This window comes from Halichoerus grypus, chromosome 6, assembly GCF_964656455.1.
Source record: "Halichoerus grypus chromosome 6, mHalGry1.hap1.1, whole genome shotgun sequence".
NCBI lineage: Eukaryota > Metazoa > Chordata > Mammalia > Carnivora > Phocidae > Halichoerus > Halichoerus grypus.
Window position 1 is genome coordinate 56,856,562 of NC_135717.1, and position 26,289 is coordinate 56,882,850.

At 37.4% G+C, this 26,289-nt stretch overlaps 1 protein-coding gene across 1 annotated transcript in view; it reads left to right on the forward strand.

Annotated features, from left to right (window-relative positions):
* MRC1 (mannose receptor C-type 1) overlaps nucleotides 1-26,289 on the forward strand; it is a 108,032-nt gene that overhangs the window by 49,293 nt on the left and 32,450 nt on the right. The window contains exons 8-18 of the mRNA XM_036097070.2: nucleotides 3,292-3,449; nucleotides 5,024-5,134; nucleotides 11,241-11,356; nucleotides 13,624-13,772; nucleotides 15,974-16,173; nucleotides 18,696-18,823; nucleotides 19,298-19,385; nucleotides 21,331-21,475; nucleotides 23,043-23,084; nucleotides 24,273-24,436; nucleotides 26,023-26,090. Of these exons, the coding sequence (XP_035952963.2) occupies nucleotides 3,292-3,449; nucleotides 5,024-5,134; nucleotides 11,241-11,356; nucleotides 13,624-13,772; nucleotides 15,974-16,173; nucleotides 18,696-18,823; nucleotides 19,298-19,385; nucleotides 21,331-21,475; nucleotides 23,043-23,084; nucleotides 24,273-24,436; nucleotides 26,023-26,090 (1,369 nt within the window). The remainder of the gene's footprint in view (nucleotides 1-3,291; nucleotides 3,450-5,023; nucleotides 5,135-11,240; nucleotides 11,357-13,623; nucleotides 13,773-15,973; nucleotides 16,174-18,695; nucleotides 18,824-19,297; nucleotides 19,386-21,330; nucleotides 21,476-23,042; nucleotides 23,085-24,272; nucleotides 24,437-26,022; nucleotides 26,091-26,289) is intronic.

Genomic DNA, 26,289 nt, shown 5'->3' on the forward strand with positions numbered 1-26,289 from the left:
AGAATGTATATTCAGCTGTTTGGGGAAGGATTGTTCTTTATATGTAAATTACTTATCTCCATTTCCTTAAGTTTTTTTCTGGGGTTTTATCTTGGTTTTGTTTGTTTGTTTGTTTGTTTGTTTGTTTGAAACATATTCCTCTAGTTCCTCATTTTGTTTAACTCTCTGCGTTTGATTCTGTGGGTCAGGTGAAACAGCTATCTTTCTCAGTCTTAAAGTGGTGGCCCTGTGTGGGCAATGATCCTTGCCATTTAACTTTGCTCTAGTCATTAGCTGTTTCTTGAATTGTCTCTCCAGGTGTTTCAGACTTATGGAGCCCAGAAACACAGTCCCTCCTGGCTACCAAAGCCCAGGACTCAAGGGGGTCCCTTGTGTGGACTGTGCGTGGAAGGACTATGGGAGGGTAGAGTGCTGCCTGCTCTTTCTGGGGGGCTGCAGTAGTGGAATGGGGGGCTTTCACCTGCCTCTGGCAAGGCTGCAGCATCAGTATGGTTGGGTGGGTGGGCACTAGCTGGGTAGATTGATAGTGCAAAAATAGCACCCACTAGTGCCAGCACTAGCAAAGTAGAGGAAGAATGCAAAAATTTTTGCAGTTTTCTCTGGAGAGAGTTCCAACAGGCTTTTGTGTCTCTGGTGGAATTTTTAAGATTAGCAAGTGAATCTCCTTTTCATATGGTCTGTCTTTTCAAACTGCTGCTTTTGCCCTGGGCCCTGGGGTGAGTGAGTTTGTGTATGAGATCTTTAAGAGTAGACTTTCTATTCCCTACATCCCTATTCTCTTGGATTTAAAACCCATTGGTTTTCGGGCGCCTGGGTGGCTCAGTTGGTTAAGCGACTGCCTTCAGCTCAGGTCATGATCCTGGAGTCCCGGGATCGAGTCCCACATCGGGCTCCCAGCTCAGCGGCGAGCCTGCTTCTCCCTCTGACCTTCTCCCCTCTCATGCTGTTTCTCTCTCTCTCGCTCTCTAATACATAAATAAATAAAATCTTTAAAAAAAAAATAAATAAATAAAACCCATTGGTTTTCAAAACCAGATGTTTTGGGGGCTCATCTCTAGTACACATCCTGAGAGTTGGGGTGCCTGATGTTAGACACAAATCTTTCTCTCCCTGGGAAGGAGTTCCACATTTGTGAGACCCTTCCTGATGGTGGGTCACTACACCCTGGTGGGGTTTTTGGCAAGACTAGGTCTCTGCTTCTGCTACCCATCTCAACATGGCCTTTTTATCCTTTGTTGTAGAGTAATTGTTCAGCTAGTTATCAAGTTCCTTTCAGAGGGAATTGTTCCATATGTAGCTATAGATTTGTTGTATCCATGGGAGGAGGTTAGTTCAGGATCTTCCTATGCTGCCATCTTGAACCACCTCTGGCAAAGGTTGCTTTAAAATTCAGCTTAGGAATTAATTAATTTTCACTAGGGAAATCTTCCCTTTCTTTATTATTGATAAGGCTTATTTATTTAAAACAGTAAAACTAATGTTGATAAAGGTAAATAAAAGTTAGAAAATTATTGTTTCTAAATCAAAAGCCTAGAAAAACTTATTAGGTAGTTGAGAAAATATAATTTTTAATATCTTTTATATTAATTGTGGAAGTACAGTGGAGAAATTGGGACTTGCACAGGTAAGTTATGGCTACATCAACTAAGACAGCTTCCCTAACTGACTCATAACAATTGGTCTAACAACTTTTTACACTCATGTATTATATATTTTTATAGAGTCTAGATTGTGCTTAGGAATTACAAAAACTAGAGGGAGATGCACAATTTAGTGAGAAAAAATGTTTATAGGGAACTCTTAATACTTTAATGTGGGACTTGAGAGTTTAGGTTTTTATTAGTCTTGAACGTAAATCCTAGAAGGGCACATGAGGTCATTTTGAAGCCTATATTTGCTGCTCAAAAGATCATGATCTGCCAAATTAAGTGAAAGGAAAAGGGGATCATCCTGGCCATGTCATTCATGCCTCATGGCACTGGAAACATCTGTTGGAGTTGGCAATGGGCCAATCAGGGACTTCTCCAAAAGCAAAGTCTAGTGACAACTTTTAGGAGGAAGAGATGAAACCATTTAGGGAAATTCTTATATAGTGTGGCATTTTTCTCATTTCTACTACAACATCATCTTTATAATCCTTTCACAAGTAATTTTATTTTTACCATTTAAAGAACATAAATTAAGCATTCATGATGAAATTTCCAGTAGTAAAAATTAAATAGATGTTGAATTGTGTATTCTTTCATTTTTTTGAATTTGTTAATATATATGTTTCTAGCCATGAAAATGTAGGCCTTAAATTTTGTCCCATTTTAGTTATAATATTTAGAATTTTTAGAGTTCTAACTACAGATAAGGTCAATAATGTTCTTCATAGAATAAAACAAAATGATCACATTTTTATCTGTACCTGGTTGTTTTTGTTTTAACCTTTATTTGTTATTTGAGTTTTTCTGGTATTTTATGTGAAAATGATTACAGATTCATTTATATTTATGTACTAATAAATAAGTCCCAAATGTCAAGAGAGACAGCTCAGCCCCTCAGTTTATGTATCTTCTCACTCCTATTACAGATATTGAGCTTCAATGGAAACACTAGAATGTTCTTAATAACAACATAGTAATAAAATAGAAGTGTTTTTTTTTTTTAAGATTTTATTTATTTATTTGACAGAGAGAGACACAGCGAGAGAGGGAACACAAGCGGGGGGAGTGGAAGAGGGAGAAGCAGGCTTCCCACTGAGCAGGGAGCCCGATGCGGGGCTCGATCCCAGGACCCTGGGATCATGACCTGAGCCAAAGGCAGACGCTTAACAATTGAGTCACCCAGGTGCCCCAGAAGTGGTTTTTAATAGTACTTTAAAACATTCATGAGATTAAATAATAGTCAAGTAGATTAATATATAAGTAAGCTATCATGTTTCCAATACTGTGAGTGCAGTTGTTATAGAACTATAACAAAAAAGTAGCTTCACAAGAGGGGGGTAAAGATGGACCAAATTTAGGCTCATTTTAGCAAATTCCAGGAGATATATTATACTCCCACAATAAGAGAATAAAGTTGCATTCACAATGTAAAGAATACATTGTGCAATTAAACTAATACTGACAACATAAAATGTAGTTGACATCTCAGGTTAACACGCAAGAGGATGGTCTTTTATCCGTTATAATATTAAGGGGGTAGAACTTTCGTTAATAAAGCAGGGGGCCTTCCTTTCCTGATAACCTCCTGATTTTTGGAAAGAAAACATGTGTACATTACATTTGTGTTTTTCTTCCTGTTCAGAGCCAAATGATGAGTTATGGATCGGCTTAAATGACATCAAGATTCAAATGTATTTTGAGTGGAGTGATGGGACCCCTGTTACATTTACTAAATGGCTTCGTGGGGAACCAAGCCATGAAAACAACAGGCAGGAAGACTGTGTTGTAATGAAAGGCAAGGTAAGGCAACTTTATTTGCTGATATCTAGCAAAAACCAGAGGGTATTTTTCTTCCTGCCTCACTCACTACATATCATCATTTCGATTGTTTCTAATCTAGGTGATATATCTATATTTCAATTGTTTAGCAAAGTCGAATTTTCAAGAGGACTAGAAAAGCAACAGGCAGAAACTTTCAGTTCAAGGATGAAAGTAACCAGTAACCCATATTCATCTGGTTCCTGTGCTGGGTTCTCAGTGGCAATACATATAGCTTGACTTATCAAATGAGAGCTTTGGTTTTATTTTTGACTGGTTGCTCTGAGTAGATGTCTTTAGGTCTATTCTGGGTTCCACAATCTGCAGTCTGTGCTTGGAGAGCTACATTTGATCTTTTAGGTTACATGGAGATGTCGCATATGAAAAGATGGCATCCATGTCCTAAATATGACTTTAGTGACTGAAGAATATCATCAAATTATCTTTTGCTAATGGATAATGAACTTGGTGGTTGAGAGGCTGGGTTTTGATGCATGGCTTATTCTCTCATTTATAAGATGGGCATAATAATTGTACCCAGCTTAATGGTGGCTATAAGGATTGAATAGGTTAATGCATATAACAAGCACAGTGACTGACCCAAACTTATTGTTCAGTAGGTATTAGCTGTTTCGTCATTGGGGTTGTTTTCATTGTGATTAATTGAAAGCTTAAGAAAAAAGTAGGTGTTAACTATTGAAAGGATAGGCAGAAGTGTGTCCTAGGAAGAGGAAACCAGGAAGCATCGTTCTTGTAAAGAACTGAAAGACAATATGGCTGAAAGCCCAGAGTTAGAGGTGGAAGGGTGGGTAGGAACACTAGCGAGTGTTGAGGTGGAGAAAATATGCCTTAGCCCAGGAGTGGCAAGAACAATTTTTCAATTTAGAAATACTACTCTGGCTGAAAGTTGAGTACCAGATGGCAGTGGGTTGCAACTGAGTGAGAAATGAGGGATCAGAGGCAGACAATATAGAAAACATTTTTCAAGGTGGTTAGTAGTTACATGAAGGAGAGGAGAGGCCATTTTGATGTGAAGTCTCTCAGGAAGGGGGAACAGGTAGAATCTGAAGCTGAGCGGGAAGTAGAGCCTTAGACCCAGGAGGACAGTCATTAATATGAATTGGAAAAGGGAGGAGAGATGACTGGTTTTGGGGTGTTTTCAAGTTTGGTGTGTTGGGCGAGGGAGTTTTTCTGGATGGCTCTCTATGTACTTGGTTAACTTGAAAACAGCCAACAGGAGAGGCTGCGTGTAGACCTTCTTTTGGCACCATCACTTCAAGGCTTACAAACTTTTTTAGTTTCTCTCTAGATTCCTCTACACAGTGGCGGGGACAGCCAAAATATAAAAACATATTGGGGGTCTGCAATCTCTTTTCACATCTTTGTAGCCAGAACCAAATTTGCTGTTGACTTATAAAATGTCAATTTACCTTTCCTTTCAGAGATGCCATTTTTCTCTTAAGAACCTTTGTTTTCCTTTCCTGAGGCCCAATTACAAGAAAACAGTCTCAGAGTCAAACAACTGATAAACATTTTTTTCTCTTTGCTTTCTGCAGGATGGGTACTGGGCAGATCGGGCCTGTGAGCGACCTCTTGACTACATCTGTAAGATGAAATCTCAAACCCAACCCTCGGGAACAGTGGAGGTAGAACAAGGCTGCCAAAAAGTGAGTATTGAGCATGCACAGTAAGTTCAGACCTCAAAACATTATGTGATATCTTGGATTTATTTTTTGGCAGCAGAAGAGTTTTATTATTGTCATAGCCAAATGTTCTAGCTGTTTAGATGTTCAACAGGTTCTTGTTAGGGTTTGGCATCATTGTTCTTCCTGAAGGCCTCTTTGGGTGTTCTCTACAGTTACCATGGGTGCATGTGGTCAGCAGACTTTCAGAACCCCATGGGAATTCTCCCACCCCAATGGGGGAGTGAGAACAGAGAATAAAACCACACACCCAGGGAGCCTGGTGAGGGTAATGAGATTCAGGTGGGTTATGGTCATGGAAGAAAGGTCATTGAAGCCTTGGTAGTTGATGATCCATCCTATGGGTTGTAGAAACATTTCCAGTAGATAACCATTAAGTTTCAGATAACAAACTATCCTGTCATTTTCTCCATTTATAAGGACGTCCTCCATTGAGGACGCTGCTTCTGATGGGGATTCCTCCCAACAGATCCCTGTAGCAAGAGGCAGGAGATCAAACTAGCTGGTGGTAGCCAGCAGTAACCAGTTACACTGAATAAAGCCATGCCATCTTAGTATCTATCAATCTTGCCTATACCTCAGTACTACCTCCCTGCAGCTCTTATAATTCTTTGAGGTTGAAGTAAATGATCTCTTTGAAACAATTTCTAACAGCATAAAGAAACTACAAAATACAGGGTGTATGGTTATCATTTTCCTGTTTAACTGCTGAGTTGCTTGTCTTCCTCTTTTTTCCTTTCTCACTTCTCTTGGATAAAAATAAAGTAGAAACTAATTTTCTTTCCAAGCATGTCATGTTGTGATCAGATCATCCTGTCACAAACACCAGAAGGCTGAGAGTTCATGAAACATAATTTAGGACTGTCCAAATAAATCATCAAGAAACATCAAGCAGACATAAAATCAGAGACTGTTAGAGATATAGGGGATCTTTGTGATAATTGAAATCCCCCCTTTAATTTTTATGTTCTGGAAATTCAGCCCAGAAAAGCTATGACTTTCTTGGAGTGACAGAAACAAGGCTAGAACCCCGGTCTCCTGACCCCACATCTCTAAACTGAAACTAATGGGTTCCCTACCAGTGTATTTACATATTTTTTGCCTAATCATATGGATATACAAGTGAGTGTATATTCTTGTAATTTTATATAAATAAGAAATAATCCTTAAATGTTATTACTTCTATACAATTGATCAAAGTTTGTATACATGTAACAGTTTATATAGATAATAAGTTATATATATATAGTCTAGTAATTGTCATATCTACAATGTCTGATAAAATCCAGTTTAATCAGTAGGGTGGTAATAAGAAAAATAAGACAATATCCATAACTCTTTGTTGAGTGTAGTTACTATGCTGCCAATGATCTTAAAGGATAAATATTATGTTCCTAATTAGACAGAAGGGGAAACTGAAGCTCAGAGGCATTAAATAATTTGGCCAGTTTAAAAATACCTGCTGCTATAGGTTGCTTTCCTCAGAGGACTGGGAAGACTCGAACAACAACAACAAAAATCCACTCACTAGCTAAGAAAGATAACAAGACTTTTTTTTCTTTCTTTTTTTTTCTGTCTGGGCCTGGGCACTCGGTGATGTGGGGACCTTTTTGAGAATTCAAAACCATAGGCGTGTTATATAGATCTGGGGTTCAGTTTTCAATTCACTGCTACCTTTGTGGGATATCTGGGGCAAAGTGGTCCTGAGTCTCTGAGATTCCAAGATGTCTGACAGATGCAAATGTTAAGCTATTTTATACAGAAGCTCCCTTTTCCAGGCTAAGGAGGAATCCCATGGATGAGTTTGAAATCTGAAATTATAAAATCTACTACCAGGAGCTTTAGATGGTAGGATTAATGGATGTGACATTCACATGAATGTGTTTTTAAATACAGAAGTGAAAGGTGGACTTGGAACCCTGGACCAACCAACCAAGTTTTCTTATCGAGTGCTTTCATTATGATTCACTTCCAAATATTTTTAATTTTCATTAAGATTTCTTTGATCCTTGAATTATTTAGAAGTGTGTGTGTGTGTGTGTGTGTGTGTGTGTTGATATTGGTTGGGGGTTTTGGTGGTAATGATGGGAATTTTGTTTTTCAGTTTCTAAATAATTAGAGACTATTGATTTCACTGCACTGTGGATCATAGAGAGTTTTGGTTGTTGTTACTTGTTGAGACTTTATGGTCTAGTTCATAGTTTTTGTAAATAATCAGTGTGCTTGAACAGAATGATCTTTGCTTGTTCAGTTCAGGGTCCGTATACGTTGACTAGGAAAAAGCTTAATAATTTATATTATTTTAGATGTTCTATATTCCTAATATTTTGTCTGCTCAACAAAATATTCTCCTTGCGATTCTGTCAGTTTTTGTTTTATACACTTTCATCTGTGTCATATCTTCCTGATACATCAGTCCTTTAATTATGTAATTACTTTCCTTATTCGTATTGCTTTTTTTAACCATAAAGTCAATTTTAAATAATATCAATATTGCCACAGAAGCTATCTTTTGCTTGGTATTTCCCTAGAATCTCTTTTTCCAACTAATTGCTTTTAATTATTCTATGTCATGGGATGGCTCTTGTAAATATATATCGGCATTTTTATTTTTTATCTCATTTGAGGAACTCTGTCTTTTTACTGGCAAACATGAGTTCAGACTTTTTTTTTTTGCATACTGATATATTTGCATTTGTTTCTACCATCTTATTTTGAATTTTATTTTATTTACTGTTCTGATTTCTTTTCTCTCTTGTTTGTCCTGTCCTGCATTCCACTGGTTCTATTGAATGTTTTGATCCCATTTTCCTCTTCTACTTCTATTATTCATAATACATTCCACTTTTTTTTTTTTAATGGTTAACCTTGGGTTTTGTGTTTTTTTTAAAAAGATTTAATTTATTTATTTGAGAGAGAGAGAGAGGTCACAAGCAGTGGGGAGGGGTAGAGGGAGAAGCAGGGAGTTGGATGCAGGACTCAATCCCAGGGATCATAACCTGAGCTGAAGGCAGACGCTTCACCGACTGAGCCACCCAGGCGCCCTAACCTTAGGTTTTTAACATACATTTCTGACTTGAAGTTAATCAGTATCTCTCTCTGCTTCCTGAACAAAATGAAGTTTATTATTCCACGTAAACATTAACATTTTTTTTTATCTTGGAAATAATGTTAGACTCACAAGGAACTGAAAAAGAAAGTACAGAGAATTCCCTGTACCATCTACTCTCCTCCCCGCAGTGAGAACTTAGGTAACTAGAGTTCGAACAGCTACGTAATTGACATGGGTACAGTATATTAAGGAAACTATACATCTTGTTAATTTCCCATTCCCTAACTTCCCACCTGCAATTAGTTATCTCTGCTATTCATACAGACATTTAGACCTGGATTCACTAAGACATTTATTGGTTTCTTTGTTCAGTGTGACTTTCAGGCTGTTTATTCCTCCTGACTTAAAATTCCTTCTTGCCAAAGTAAATCTTTTCGTGATTTTTTTTCACTGGTGATATGGGAGTGGAACACTTTCTGTCTTTATCTGAAAATGTTCTGATCCCTCCTCACCTTGCATAATAATTTAGGTAGGTTTTAAAACGCTAGGTTGACAGCAATTTTCAGATAGCGCTGTGTATATATCATTTCATTTTCTCCTGGCCTTTATTTTTTGCCATTGGAATTCCTGTTACTAGGCTAATTTTTCTTTTTTAAAAGTGGGTACTCTATTTTCTCTCTGATTGATTTCAAGATCTACTAATTGTCATTCTGCAGGCTTTTAGTACAATATGTTGAGATTTGGATTAATTTTCTTTTGTTTGGTACTCATTGTGTTTCATTTTTAGAATTTGTCTCTTTTAATTCTTGAAAATTATCAGTCATTAATTTTATTTGATGATTCTGAAACTTTTCTTAGGTTGATTTTCAACCTTTTCATTCTATTTTTTGTTTTCTCTCCATCTTTAAAAAAATCTCTTTTCATATGTTCATCTCTCTGTTACATTCATTCAAATGACTAATCTTTCTGAAACCATATTTTCTATATTTAATCTGGCCCTTGAGTTTTTAACTTTATATTTTTCTTTTCTAGAAATTCTATTTTTTGTGTGTTCAGATCATCTTGTTTTTTGTTCAGAGCATTTTGATCTTTCATTATTGATTTTCCTTCTTTTGTCTTCTTTTGTTAAATCATCTGAAACATGTTTTTTGTTTTTTAAAGATTTTATTCCTTTATTTAAGAGAATGAAAGAGACTACATGTGGGATGGAGGGGCAGAGGGAGAAGGAAAAGCAGACTCCCCACTGAGCAGGGAGCCCGATGTGGGGCTCGATCCCAGGACTCTGAGATCATGACCCGGACTGAAGACAGATACTTAACTGACTAAGCCACCCAGGCACCCCTGAAACATGCTTATATATATATATATATTTTCCAGATTGTTTTATTATATTACATTGCTGTCTTTCCCTTAAAATGAGCCTCATGTGGTTTGTAGTTTTTGGCTGTGATTAGTCCCCATCCCATCCCCACCCTAAGCCTCAAATGTCATAGTCTTATGTGACCTGTGTTGTGGAAATATTTCTATTGTGTGGTTCTGCATTTTACTTCTCTGAGTGCCTAGGAATTTCTCCTTTTGTAGACAAGATTTATTTTATGTTTTTGGCTGTGGATTCTAGTACAACGTGAATAGTGTCAAATTGGAACCAGCACCCATCTCTGGCACAGAATCCGTATTTATTTATTTTTATTTATTTATTTATTTAATTTATTTTTTAAAGATTTTATTTATTTATTTGACAGAGAGAGAGAGATAGCGAGAGCAGGAACACAAGCAGGGGGAGTGGGAGAGGGAGAAGCAGGCTTCCCACCGAGCAGGGAGCCCGATGCGGGGCTCGATCCCAGGACCCTGATATCATGACCTGAGCTGAAGGCAGACGCTTAACAACTGAGCCACCCAGGAGCCCCCAGTATTTATTTTTAACAGAGGATTTTTTTTCCCCCTGCACCTAGAACCCCAGGCAGATGACAAGAATCTGCTATTGTCTGGTTTTGTGAATAGAGTTTTCTCAGTCTCCTTTCCCATAGGGGCTCCCCTTAGTGGGTATCATCTTTTTTTAAAAAAAGATTTATTTATTTATTTGAGAGAGAGAGAGAGAGAGAGTGAGCATGAGCAGGGGGAGGGGCAGAGAGAGAGAGAGAATCCTGAAGCCAACTCCCCAGTGAGCATGGAGCCCGACGTGGGGCTTGATCCCAGGACCCTGAGATCATGACCTGAGCTGAAATCAGGAGTCAGCCGCTTATCTGACTGAGCCACTCCGGCACCGCAGTGGGGATCATCTTTATGTAAGGACTTCAGTTCCATTTCCCTGCCTCAAGTGGGCTGATGGACAAATACCCTCATTTGTGTGGACATTAGTACCCCTGCCTCTAGAGCCTAGTATCCTAGTCTAGGTCTGGTACATAATGGGGCAACGATAGTCTCGGCTTGAGCATTTCCCATTCTAGCGTTTTAGTTTTCTATATGTTTTTGGTATCTGAAGATTTCCTGAAATATGAATTTTTTGTTTATTGTTATGTTTTTATTTAGCATTTCCATGTGTTTGAAGTATGGGAGAGAAACCATGCCGAATCACGTTGCCAGAAGTTTGATAAGTATTGTCCTAGGACCAGATGACACAGCTTTATAGTCACTACCTACTTTTGGCTTCAGTAGGAAACTAGGTCTGCTACTCGGCAAACTATTTCCTGTGGTTACCTATTCTAATACAGAAATCTTAGTCATTCTGTTCAGGTTCCTCAGTATGCATTTCACAAATCACTTTTGTTGGAAGATGTATCAGGAGGGGAGAGAATGAATGCCCTGACCCGTTTTGTGTCATAAGAGGAACAATGTACTACTGTTTTCTTTATTCATATAAATATTTTTCATTGCATTTCAAATTTTCCATATTTGTGTTCTCTACATACTTCTGTGATTTATAAATGTATGTTTCATGATATGTGTCATGATAGTACAATTATTAAAATAATATTATTTAATTAATATCCCTGATAATCTGCTTGATAACATTAATAGGGCTGGAAAAGACATGGCTTCTACTGCTATTTGATTGGACACACACTTTCAACATTTATGGAAGCAAATCAAACCTGTATAAATGAGAAGGCTTACTTAACAACTGTTGAAGACAGGTATGTAACTATTTTAATTTTATTTGAATGTATGTCAAATAATGAAATGTTTTCAGAGAAGCCTAAATATCAACACGCTCTAAATTTCTGTAAATTTCTCTAAATTCTATAAATCAACATGCTCTAAATTTCTGTACATCTTGAGGTATGGCTTGCAAAAGTAGGAGCATTAAAAATCATATCCTTATTTGGATTCTTCATTGCAGCACTATAAAATATTTTGTTCCTTTTAGAACTATAAAGCAATATTCAGAACAGTTCATTAATATTCTAGTAAATATAGTTTGTGGATCTGACTTTTTTTCTGATCTAGTATATATCAAATTTTTTCAAGAAGGGAAACTAAGTAAAATTTATTAGTTCAAAAATGCCGCTTTCTATCTTTACCAGTATCTCCACCAAAAAATGTGGTAGAGAGATTTACTGAATATTTTGTTATTCCTTTACATTCTTCTGGGTTTTTGTTGTTGTTGTTGTTTGTTTTTGTTTTTGTTTCCTTTTTTTTTTTTTTTTTGCTTTGCTAGGTTTGTTAGACTGATAGGTCCAGAAAAATCAAAATCACATAGACGTAGAGCATTTTATACAACTTTTTGACTTCTAGAGTCCCAGCCATCTTTGAGGTTTTAGTTTTTATTTATTTTTCCCTTAATCTTTGCAAAGCACTGGATTAGGCATGGAATAAACTTAAAAGAAATTTTAAAATGTGCATTTGACTTGTAATAAAAAGGTAAAAAGGTATCTAGTTTTAATACAATAAGTTATATCTATTGGCCTTTCAAGGCATACCCAATAAAATGTAAAGAATGCTATTGATATGAGGGCACCTGGGTGGCTCAGTCGTTAAGCGTCTGCCTTCGGCTCAGGTCATGATCCCAGTGTCCTGGGATAGAGTCCCGCATCGGGCTCCCTGCTCAGTGGGAGGCCTGCTTCTCACTCTCCCACTCCCCCTGCTTGTGTTCCTGCTCTCGCTGTCTCTCTCTCTGTCAAATAAATAAATAAAAAAATCTTAAAAAAAAAAATGCTATTGATATGAAAAAATCCTTTGATAAAGCCAAAAAAAGGAAGATATAGAATTTGTATAGTCTTTGTAAAAGAGCTTGTAGTTCAACCATATCCTTTTTCATGTACAATTAAATGTCTAATATATTGTAGCACACATATAATGCTAATGCCTGAAAATCCGAACGTAGATAATTTTTATCTTATGACAAGATGAACTTTACATCTTTAAGTACTATGGGAACATATTCTTAGCTGCCCTGTAATTGATCTTTTGGTTTATTGGAGCAGAGATTTCCCTACATTTTATATTTTAGGTTTGTTTTGCTTTATGTTTTCTTGATATTTATATTCAGGAGCTCACTAACTCTGTGGTTAAATTTGTTGCTAGACATTTGAGAAAAATTGAATTTAGGACTTTTAAATTTTTTTGTTTGTTCAATTTAGGGAATGAAATTACTCAGATTAGGGTCATATAAATGTTCTGTCATGGTAACCTCTACATTTCCCTCTCTGCTCTCTCTGGAGTCATCTACCTCTCTTTGTTCCTGGAACCTTTGAGTCTCACTTTTTTTTTTTGCTCCAAAGAAAGATTTTTGCCTACATTGCTGCCTTATTGTGTAATGTTTGTCCGTGAAGACAAACTTTGGTTGCTTTACTAACCAAACTGTGTCATTACCAGATTATGCCAAATACATGGATGAGATCCAAAGGGAGAGAAAATGTGGGACTCTGCTCCCAGTTCTTTCTAGAGATTGAATCTCTGCCTCTCTATTTTTCTCAATAATTTTCTCTTCTGTTTCAGACCTGAGCTGAGAGAATAAAATTGAGGGGGAAATCTGCACAGATTTTTCTATCTGTATCATCCTTGATAATGTTATGACCTTACGATTTACTTAACAAGAACTGTGTAGAGCATTTGAAATATTTGGAAAGTGGACTAATTTTTTAAACAATGTCTTTTGAAATGCTGTAGTTTTCTCCTTTGCCATTTCAGAATTCTTTTACATTTTGAGGAAGGGCAGTGGGGCTGGTGAGGAATAGAGAGAAATGGTTTGAGTATATTTGAATGATTTTATTCAGTAGGCTCTCTGGTATTTTCCCCTCGTTTCCTTAGTAGAAATTCGCATAATTTAAATGACCTATCCACATAACACAAGATGTTTGGATTACCAACTAAATCATAACTCAAACATACAACTGAGATACCTTTCATGTGGCTAATTGGAAAAATTCACATTTCTAAAATTTAATTTTTTTTTCTTAAGATATGAACAAGCCTTTCTGACTAGTTTGGTTGGATTGAGGCCTGAAAGATATTTTTGGACAGGACTTTCGGATGTGCAAAACAAAGGGACCTTTCAGTGGACCATTGAGGAAAAAGTTCAGTTCACCCACTGGAATTCAGATATGCCAGGTATGTGCGGTGCTTGGGGCTGAGGTTTTCATTCACCCTACAAGTCCATTATCCTCCCATGTACCTTTCCAGATAGATTGTGTGCATTAATTATGTTCTCAGCATTTTATATTTCATTCTCTCTCTCTCTCTTTTTTAATTTTCTAATTAGTTCACATTGGTCTGAGAAAACAGGGAGGATAAAACTACTCATTGTCGGCTACTACCCTGTTTGAAAAATATTTAGGAAATCCTAAATGGCCACAGATGTTCCAAGTGGTTAACTTATTTCTGTAACTTAAAACTATATGAAAGGGATTTAAAACTTTCGAGTGCAATGATGAATGGAACTTTTAGTGGGCTTCCGTGGTGGGACAAGGAGTCATGCGCGGTTCCACATGGAACGCATTATTCCACTGTCTTGTATGTACCGCCTTGTTTAGGCTTTTATATGTCCTGGATTTTATTTTATCCTTATAAGAAACCTGCCAGGTAAGTTGAAGTACCTTCATTTTAAAGATGTGGAAGCTAGAACTCAGAAAATGTATGTGACTAGAAATACTCCAAGCGTGGATTTAGGCTAGCCCGTGTGATTCCCAAATCTGTGTCACTTGCCCGAACACCACCGTACCTCCCTATTAGTTTGGATTTGCCTTCCCTAGGAAGTAGTTCTGGAAATAGCCTCTGAAATATGGTTTACCTTCTTTATACACTGATATCACAGCATATGACATTATTCAGTGTGACACCATCCGGAAATTCTATACCCTTTATAGCAAATATTTCGTTGTGTCTTCGCTAAAAGCTAAAGCAAGACCATTAGCTCAAGTGCATGAATTTACTACTTGGCCTCATAAGTCTTAATCTTCAGAAGTCCTTTTAATTTGTATTCTCAAATTATGGACAAATAAGGAAAATAGATAATAATTTGGATAGTGTGATTCTTGGTGAATTATTGAATGTTCTGAAAGGCAATACGATCTCAGTTTATTTTAAAATTAACTGGGCAGGATATTAAGAACTGAGTATACACTTTTTTTTTTTTTTTTAACATCAGTAGGAGGGGTAATTCTTACTCTCTAGGCCAAACTCCTTATTTTTACTGGTGTTGCTCATTCAGCAGTGGGACTCTGAGAGATTAATCTTGGAATGTCCTTAGGGAATAAAAATGGATGAAATCAAAGCCATAGAGGATCAGAGATCTTAGAGAAAATGTTTTGGAAAAGATGTACCTCCCCAGAACTTTGAGAGTTACCTCTAAACACTTAATGTCCATTAAGAGAATAATAATAAAAGATGATCTCATTCTAGCAGCAAAGACTCCTGCTGTTTTCAAAGTTCCATCTTAATGAATTACTATTAGGAAATAATCACAACTGTAAAACAGATTTATAAATTATTAAGCTGACTTTAGTCCTCATTTTATGTACCTTTTTATCCACTCAAGCTGGCCCTCATGACAGCTCTGTAAGGTAGGTAGTGATACTTGCATTTTAAGGTGAGGAAACAAGTCCAAGGTAGTTGCATATTTAATGAATAACTAAAATCTCTAGCTCAGTTGTATTTCATTTTGGAGTGTGTGAAGAACTTCTGTTCTGAGAGACCTACAAGGGCCCTGTGGGGGGAGAAATGGCTTTTAAAAAAATTAAACCACTATTTTTGCCACTATGGTAAACTTTATCATACTAAAATTATTATATTAATTTAAATATCTATATGGGGGACACCCTGACAGATGTCAGAAATACAAAATGTTATCAAAACCCTGACATAGGGGATCAAAATTCTGTTAGGGATGTAGGCCACACAAATAAAAGGTAAGTAACAGTTCAGAATAGCATAAATGAATTGCCAAATGCTGCCGGATTTCTCCTCTCTATTTTCTCTTCACATGCAGACTTTTTTTTTAAGAAAAAGATTTTATTTATTTATTTGTCGGAGAGAGAGAAAGAGAGCACAAGCAGGGGTAGTGGCAGGCAGAGGGAGAGGGAGAAGCAGACTCCCCACCGAGCAGGAACCCGATGTGGGACTCCATCCCAGGACCCTGGGACCATGACCGGAGCTGAAGGCAGACCTTTAGCCAACTGAGCCACCCAGGCGCCCCTCTCCACACTCAGACTTTACCGTGTAGTTTCACAGTCTGGTTTGTACTGTCTTCTGCGAACACGATCGGCCATCAGTAGCACCTGTTAAGTGAATTCTACTTGACGTATTTAATACAGGGCGGAAAACAGGATGCGTTGCCATGAGAACTGGAGTTGCAGGGGGCTTGTGGGATGTTTTGAGATGTGAAGAAAAAGCAAAATTTGTGTGCAAACACTGGGCAGAAGGAGTCACTCGCCCGCCGGAGCCCACGACAACTCCCGAACCCAAATGTCCAGAGGATTGGGGCACCAGCAGTAAAACAAGCTTGTGTTTCAAGGTGAGTATCGACTGCTAAGCTAATGAAGAATGTGGAATATGTTTCGGCCTAAAGAATCACGTGAGGAATTAAAACAGAACCCAAAACCACGGTGCTCAGGCTCAACCAGTAGAAATTCTAATTTTATTAATCTGGAAGGGGAGCCGGGTTTCAGTTTTTTAAAAAGCTCTCCTTGGATGCATGCTAATGACCAACTGCATTTCGACCCACAGACACTCACGGAAGCTTTCTTCACACGCTTTGCCTTCATCACCCTCCCTCTGTCTCTCCTCTCTCCCAAGCTTCCTTGCCTTAGTCTGAGCTCCCACCTCTTTGCATCTTAATGAAACTTTCTGGTTCCCCTTCTGCTCTCCCACTGCATTTCATTTTGCCCTGTTCTTAGAGCCCAGGGGTTTAGGTAAGTGCACTGATCATGCCACATAGGCATCCTAGAGGTAATGCTCCATTGTTCTAATTTAACCCCTGCTTGTTACGCCTGCTGGGAGAGTGAGGCTTGGCTAGGGAGGGGCACTTGGCTGTTCTGGGCCCTTTAAATGATAATTTGATATTCTGCTATCATTTTATCCATTCCGAGGTCACACCATCCATTTTCTCCTTAGGGAGTCAAGTTGACCAAAACAAATGAGACAAAAACCTCAATGAATTATGCATTGGGGTGTTTTTTCATTCTTGTAAGGCATATCCTTTCTTGAGAAGGTTAGATTTAGTCAAATACAGAAATGTGATTGTCTCCTGCTTGATGATACTCTTCTCTAGTGTACCACTCTCAGGACCTCTTTTATTCAGTCCCTTTGGTGGCATATGGCCATGGCATGCCTTGTAAGATAGGGAAGGTTGAGGGAAAACTTGAATTACTAACATGTATCAGAATGAGGGTATTTAGTCTTCTGGAACTCAAGGGGTGTGGCTAGTTGGGTTAGTCACTCCCACTACTAGCCATAGAGATAGCTAACCTGTTCAATCCTGATTAGCCAGTCTGGGCTAAACACATAATTTACCTAGAAGGGAATGTATAGGGCCAAGACAGGAGAGGCTTTTGTAAATGGGTTAATTGAGGATGAACACAAAGCAAATCAGGTGTTTATTGTGACATCAGGAAACTTTGGAATTAACTACACAAAGACCAGTTTCATCCTGTACACCACCATTCCCCCGAGGGTGGTAGGCTGTGGAGATTTGTTGCAGGATTTTGAGAGAAGTGGCAGAATTCTCCAGAGCTGGGAAGTGAACTGGGTTCTGGTAGAGATGTTATCCAGGTGGATATTTCAACAAGACGGAATATGTGCTTCACTAGAAATTTATATAGTTTTAGAGGTGCTTAGGTAGGGTTTGTTTGGAAATACATGGACCATCCTTGTACATATTAAGATAGGGAAGTTATTAATAAAATTTAGGTGATAGTAAATTCATTTAAGAAAATAAAATCTTACATCACAGTCAAGCAGGTTGAGGCTCACAGGAGTCTTGGGAGTTACTGATGTGGAAACTTGCTCAAGGTACTTTTGTCTAGATGGCTTAAGTTAAGGTCAAGGTGAAGATTGCCTTGGGTTGCTTGGTGACAGCTGGGCAGCCATAGTCTGTTGGGAGCAAATCCCATTTCCCACAAGCTTGTGATGGTGGGGACCATGACTCATGAGAAACAATCAATGAAAATTACAAAAGTTGGTGGATACAATGGACTCCTATACTATTTGCATACAGATAGGTATTTCCCAGTCTGGGATTTCATTTCACTGCAGACCTCTGGATAATATGAGATATTCCCTAATTTATATAATCTATTAAATTTAGTTCAGCTTATAACTTTTTTAAATGCTTTGCCAAATAAGTGTCTTTTGTGGCATGTGCTCCAATAGTTGTTAAAATATGTAACTCTAAGGAAAAAAGACAAGACCTAAAGGACACCAACAACAAAGTATTGAAAGACTGCCAGGTTATTCATTGTTTAAGCTAAATAGGATAACAAACTGTGGCATAATTTTTGTTTGCTTGGAAGTTTTTTCCTTATTTGTGTTTACTTTCTCTGCATCAAAAGTTTTTCGGGGCCTCTGGCTAGCTCAGTCAGTTAAGTGTCTGGCTCCTGATCTCAGATCAGGTGGAACCTGCTTGAGATTCTCTCTCTTCCTCTCCCTCTGCCCCTCCCCTCCCCCTGCTTGCACATGTTCTCTCTCTCTAAAAATAAATAAATAAATAAATAAAGTTCTTCTTTCTTTCCCATCTCAGTGCTACTTTTCACTTTAACCAAAAACTAACCCATATGCCTGAAACTTCTAAGATTTTAATCTAATTTCTCCTTTGCTATAAAATGCTTTTATTTTCTAAGGTTTTCTCAACAAAATATAATCCCATACCTTTTGTTACCCAAACACTTACTCCTAAATTGATTTTCAACCAAATTGCTTTGCACCATAGCAGTGTCTTACTTTCTATCGAATGAAATCTCATCAAAAGTAAATAATTATTTCTCTTGATTTGATAAGCAATCGAGTATAAAATAACTTCTGAAACTATATCATCTTTAGCTGTTTGCAAAAGGAAAACATGAGAAGAAAACCTGGTTTGAATCTCGAGATTTTTGTAAAGCTCTGGGCGGTGACCTAGCTAGTATCAATAATAAAGAAGAACAGCAAGCAATATGGCGATTAATAGCGTAAGTGTCTTTTCTGTATAATACTCCTTTCTTTTACCTATTTGGTGCTAATGATGTTGAGAAAATTCTTGTATTTCTGAAATTGTTGGCTCAAAATGCTACTTTAAGTGCCTGTATTATATTCCAAAACCATAGGAACTTTTTGTCTGGTTTCACTTCCAAATGCTTTCATTTTATAGGTATAAATCCTGTGATGAATTGCTCTATAAAAGTACAAGACACTCAATACATGTTATTAAATGAATAGATGAATTACTATCTTTCGGTGCTTTATAATTATATATTCTCAAACGGGGTCTTGTTTTCAGTATATTTATGGGCTATACCAAAATGCAATTGCATAATGCTTATATTTAGTCATTGAATCTCATTACCTGGTTTGGAAGATAACTTTCAAATTTGATTAGCTCTTATAGGTAACCAGACTTGTTTCATCCAATAGTATAAGCTCTCTTTATGTCTTGTAAATTGCAGGGCTAGCGGAAGCTATCATGAACTGTTTTGGTTGGGATTGACATATGGAAGTCCTTCAGAGGGCTTTACTTGGAGTGATGGTTCTCCTGTGAGTAATTTGATTTAATACATCATTTTCTTGCTTTATCCTGTATTGATTTTGATGTTATCCTTGGGCTTAATCCAAATTTTTGGTAAAACAGGTTATTATGATAGCTAGAAACATTTTTCTAGGCAAAAGTCAGTGTTATTTTGGATCATTAATCTGCTCCTGCCCTGATAGAGTTCTCCTGTTCACCCAAGGTATAAGCACGGTGGAATGGTGGACTGGATGAAAAAAAATTAGAAAACTCATTTCACTAGTTTAAATAAAATAATGTTTTCATTCTATCACGCAAAATTGGTGTGCAAGTAGTTAAACTTCTTAAAAATTGAGTTCTAAACAAGTGTTGGCGAGGATGTGGAGAAAATGGAACCCTTGTGCACTGTTGGTGGGAATGCAAACTGATGCAGCCACTGTGGGAAACAGTATGGAAGTTCCTCAAAAAATTGAAAATAGAAGTACCCTATGCCCCAGCAATTGCACTACTGGGTATTTACCCCCCAAATACAAAAACACTAATTCAAATGGATACATGCACCCCTATGTTTATTGCAGCATTATTTACAATAGCTAAACTATGGAAGCAGTCCAAGTGTCACATTGATAGATGAATGAGTAAAGAAGATGTGGTGTGTGTATATATCTATATACAATGGAATACTATTCAGCCCTAAAAAAGAATGAAATCTTGCATTTATAACAACATGGATGGAGCTAGAGAGATAATGCTAGGTGAAATAAGTCAGTCAGAGAAAGACAAATACCGTATGATTGCACTCGTATGTGAAATTTAAGAAACAAAACAAACAAGAGAAGGAAAAAAAGAGAGAGAAACAAAAACCAATGAACAGACTCTTAACTATGGAGAACAAACTAGTGGTCACCAGAGGGGAGGTGGGTGAGGGGATGGGTGAAATAGGGGAGGGGGATGAAGAGCACACTTACCGCAATGAGCCCTGAGTAATGTGTAGAACTGTTGAATCACTATATTGTACATGTGAAACTAATATAACACTGTATGTTAACTATACTGGAATTAAAATTTAAAACTTAATATAAAAATTGAGTGTTTTATAGCTTCTTATAGATCAGGAGATCTGGAAACAACTTTCGAGAATCCACTGGTAACCACTGGGCCTTGTCAGCCTTCCCCATTCTCAGGAATGGAGAAGTGAGAGGCTCGGGGACATGCTGGCAACATTTAGTGGTCTAGTCATCCCAGGAAGTGATTTGATGTAATTTCAGTTCTACCTCCTCTTATAAACCATCAGCAGCTTTTCAAGGCACTTGAGTAAACTGATTTATTTGATAGCTCCATTGACACTTGGATTTCATATTGCTATTTCTGGAAAATGCTTTGTCTAAAACTCTGTTGGCTCTAATTTCCATACTGAAAACTGCAAAGGGGACCTGAACCCGTTGATTTCCACTGTTAATTTAGGTGAAGTGTGGTAGGTTTGTTAGCAGTATTTTGTAAGTCTTTTTTCTTTTATAAGAAGAACTAATTATACTTCTCTATCCTACCTATCTAATGAAGAGAAAGTTTCCAACATCACACTGAAACACTATCCCTTAAGAATTAGGGATATTAGAGATTGAGGAACTCCCAATACTGAGAAGTGGGGCTTTTTTTTTTTTCTTTTGCCAAGTTTTTCCTATATATGAATCCCACTTTTGTGGCCCTGGATCCATTCTATCAATAAGACCAAAGAAGATTTTATAATCATTAATAGCATATTCTCTTCAACTTTGAAAGTTTCCATGTAATTAATGAAAGCTATTTCTTTCCCACCCATTTTCATAAACCTTGCTTTCAAAACCAAGTTATTGCAAAGAAAAGTAAATAGATTTTTTAAAAATGTTAATATACCTTTCCTTTCTTATTGGATAAACAATAGGAAATGGCCTGATATAAATGATTAACAGTTGCAATGTAATGTTTCGGACATAGGTTTCATATGAAAATTGGGCTTATGGAGAACCCAACAATTATCAAAATGTCGAATACTGTGGTGAATTGAAAGGTGACTCTGGTATGTCCTGGAATGATATTAACTGTGAACATCTCAACAACTGGATTTGCCAAATACAAAAAGGTATGGTAACCTGTCCTTTATTTTATCTTACATTGGAGAATGAACCTCCTGATATCCCAATATTTTCCCTTTATGAGCAGAACCAAACAAACAAAATCACAAAATAAGGGAACTGGCAGGGGACATCATTCACAGGATAAGAATGAAGTCACTGAGCACAGATAAATGTTCCAAAGGAACAGAAGATCAAAAGGCCACCCGGGAATCCTGGACAAGAGTCACGTCCTCTGAAATAGTTCCCACAAGCTGTGATTCTGGCTCAGATTCTATAGGGGTGGGAGTGGGTGGGTAGTCTCCTCTGTAAGCAGAGTAATGCAAATGCCATTTCCTTTTTGGAATATTTACCCTCTGACTTATGTTAGCTGTCCAAAAGGTGAAAGTTTCCCAAATATTCTAAAGACAGATTTCTTAAATAAATATTTTCAGCACAAAGAACAAGCACCATTTTGAGGCACCTGGTGCTGTTATACCTACCGTGTTATTGGGGTGGTCAAAAAAATATCACCGCATGCTGTCAGTCATGATCTGGGACTCAGAAAGTTCCACAAATCCAAATCAGGCATTGAGGTCAGAGGATCCCGGTTCTTATATTAAGATAAAGGAATAAACAGATCTTCCCTTGAACCACAATAGACATAATCTTCCTCCTTCGTAAACAGTCAAGTGGAACCACATTGCCCTCTGCTGTTGGGGACCTTGGCTACCGTCCCAGCTCCACTACTAGAGACACTTGCTCTCTCACCATCTGTCTGAGTATTTTCCGCACTTCCGCATAGATTAGTGTTTCACAGTTTTCAGAATGGAGGACTAAATAGTGGCCAGTTTTTCTTTAGAGGTCTCCTAGCTACCAATGACTAGTTTTTTATGTGTTGTTGGTAGCTCTATTCTTACAGATGTGAACTACATGAAGCCAAGCTGGGGAACCTGAGTCCTTTTATCAGGTTCCAGCAAAGTCCAGATAGATCATTAACTACTTGGAAAGAAAAATATTTCATTCACCTTTTAGCAAAACATACATTTAATAAAAATAAGATTCTTTGAAGAAAACATTTTATAAATAAATAATTCATCTTCAATGGTTTCTGATAATGAAATTTTAAGTATTTCACAGCTAATTTTAAGATGCATAACTGTCAACCCAACATCTATTGAGCACCTTCTGCATACCAACAGCACATGTATTTTACCCTACCTCTCTACACATACTACTAACTCCTTTTAGCAGTTGACAGAATTGAAGGTAGGCAATTCCCACTCTGAGATCTGAACCTAGGCTTTCTGAATCCAAAACTTGGTTCCTTTCTTTCCTTTCCATGACACCATTTGTTGGACCTGAAAAGTGTCTTCCAATTTCTGGTGGCTATGACTTACCTAATTCTGCTGTCCTTCCTTCTCCAACTCCATGACATTATGGGAGCACTGGGGAGTGGAAGAGAGGGAGAGAAGGAGAAAGAGAGAACAGTTATGTTTTTAGCTATTTTGACCCAGGAAAATAGTAAAATTAGAAGGATATGTGATTGCAGAAGTTCAAGCACACTTTATAATCTGATTTCCTTTTGTTTTCCAGGACAAACACCAAAACCTGAGCCAACACCAGCTCCTCAAGACAGTAGGTGTTTCCTTACTTTGTGATTTCCATATTGATAGCCTTTTTTCTCTTTCTTTTCTCTATGAAACATACTTAATCTGGGAAGAACAGAGTTCTCAGTATCTTTGAGAATCTTGTGGATCTTTTCCTCTAGACAGATGCTTACATGCACAAACACAAGGCATTTTAATACAATGTCTCAAGGGCTCTTGAATCATATCCAAGGGCCCAGATCTCCTCTTTAGTACTGTATTGGTTTCCAGTGGTTGCTGTCACAAATTACCACAAACTCAGTGCCTTAAAGCAATGTACACTTATTCAGAAATATGAACTCAGTTTCACTGGGCCAAAATTGGCAGGACTGTGCTTCCTTCAGAGGCTCTAAGGGAGAATCTGATTCCTTGACTTTATTAACTTCTAGAACTGCATTCCTTGCATTTGTTAGTTCGTGGCCCCATTCTCCATCTTGAAAAACCAGCAGTGTAGCCTCTTGCTTCATCTATCACATTGCATTCTTCTTCTGTAGTCAGATCTCCCTATTTAAGGATACTTGTGGTTACATTAGGGCCCACCAGATAATCCAGGATCATCTCTCCATCTCAAGACCCTTAAATTAATCACATGTACAAAGTGCCTCTTTCTATATAAGGTAACATTTATGGATTCCAGAGATTAGGACATGGATATCTTTGGGGGCTCTGATTCAACCTACAATAGCACAGAACTGTAGAATACCGTGGTTTGGAAAAAGGCTTAGGAGCCCACCTGGTGTGTGAATTCCTTGGTTCTCCAGTTATACACTGAAGCACCCAAGTCCATCTGTTACAAGCTCTTTGTTATATTAAGATGAAAGCTGATTTCTCCCAGCTTCCATTTCTTGAACTCAGAACATCAAGGGTGCAGGTATGTAATTCCTGACAGCTCTGCGATCCTATTGATAAAAGTAACATTGAGACTTCTTTTACCCAATGACCATACTTGGAACTTAATTGAAGAGAAAAAGTTCCAGAGTTGGTACAAAGTGGATATCTGGCCTTAGGTAATTCAGTCTGTGTTTGGCATAAACATCCTACTTACTCTGGGCTCTCAGAGTTGCAGATACCACTGATAAAGCTACTCTGTCCTTTTCACTCTTGTGTACCACACACAGACCAGATTCTTGAATTTGTCTAAGTAAAATTCATCACCTGTTTTTCATTAATTTTTCAGATCCACCAGTCACTGAAGATGGGTGGGTGATTTACAAAGACTACCAGTATTATTTTAGCAAAGAGAAGGAAACCATGGACAATGCCCGAGAATTTTGCAAGAGGAACTTTGGTGATCTTGTTTCTATTCAAAGTGAAAGTAAAAAGAAGTTTCTATGGAAATATGTAAGAATTTGATTCATTGAAGAATGAAACAGTGACGTGATAAAAAAAGATAATGTCTACTATTGGTACCCCATGGTGCAGTTTCAAATTATGGGCTGAATTTGAATATTCTAAGGTCATGAGAAAGATGTCAATGCCAGAGGAGAGGCGGGTGGTAGCCATAACAGAAATGAGGGACCTGATTGCTTAAATATTCAGTGCAGAATCATAGAATCCAGAAAGTTTTTAGTCGAGTCTTTTTGTAAGGACCCAGACATGATGGCTTTGAGTTCACTAATTTGATTTTCAAAGATCGTAATTCTTAACTAGTTGTTATATATCAATCCTGGATTTTTGTGTATATAGTATAGGTTGGTTATTTAAAAATCTATCTTAGTTGGACCAAATTGTTGGTTAAAAGTACAGCTTGACTATTCACATAAACATCTTCTTGGTTGTACCAAAATTGTCACATTACAGTAAGAGCATAGTTTATTCTTTCCAAAGGTACTTGGCTTAGTATTTCTTTTTCAAAATCTTCATTGCATCCTTGTTGCTTACCAAAAGAGAGGTAAGAGGGAGAGCAGAAAAAAATAAGGTGAACATAATGAAAGCATAAATATTCATTTGCTTACAAAGGTATTAAAGTGTAGTCTGACTTATCTTCATATTTGTGGATATATTTTGGTTTGAAATTTTTAGGATATTTTCTAATATTGCACAAATATACATGTGTATGAAGTCTTTCCTTAGAAGCAAAATACCAAATGGTTACTTTGTTTTAAAGAATATCTTCAACAACCTAATTACTATAGGCATTTGGTATTATAGAGAATGATTTAAGGTATTTGTTTTATAAATTCAGGTTCTTATATGGTTTGCATATTTTTTTCTTTTTTTAAATTTTTTATTATTATTATTTTTAAAGATTTTATTTATTTATTCATAAGAGACAGAGAGAGAGAGGCAGAGGGAGAAGTAGGCTCCCCACTGAGCAGGGAGCCCGATGCGGTACTCGATCCCAGGACCCTGGGATCGTGACCTGAGCCGAAAGGAGACACTTAACCATCTGAGCCACCCAGGCACCCTTTTTTTTTTTTTAAAAGCGTATTTATTTAAGTAATTTTTACATCCAACGTGGGGCTCAAATTCACAACCCCAAAATCAAGAGTCGCATGCTCCTCTGACTCAGCCAGCCAAGCACCCCAATATTTTTCTTATTATTTCTATGAAAAACATCACTTTGAATGTACAACAAAATTTCTGCATGAATCCCTCCTTAGAAAAAGTCCTAAATGGGCTGCCTCATTAATAATTAGGTTTTGTTTAAGAATTTTCTTATTATAGGAGCACCTGGGTGGCTCAGTTGGTTGAGCGTCAACTCTTGGTTTTCGGCACAGGTCATAATCTTGGGGTCCTGAGATCGAGCCCCACATTGGGCTCTGCACTCAGCATGGAGTCTGCTTGAGATTCTCTCTCTCCCTCTCCCTCTGCCCCTCTCCCTGCTCATGCTCTTTCAAATATATATATATAAATCTTTTTTTAAAAAAAGAATTTTCTTACTATATAAGTATGGATTGACCTATATGTAAACTTCCATCTTTTAGGTAAACAGGAATGATGCACAGCCAGCATATTTTATTGGCTTACTGATCAGCTTGGATAAAAAGTTTATGTAAGTACATCAAAATGAAACAACTTTGCTTCAGAGAGTGATCTGATAAACATCTAAGAATTATTTTGAGACTTTTGTTTCGCTGAATACATTTTTAAAGATCCTACTGAGTTCTCAATCTAAGAAGCATCTTCAAAAAACAAAAAGAATTTTTAAAAATCCTCTTAAATGTTTTCAACCTCATAATTCTCAAACAAAC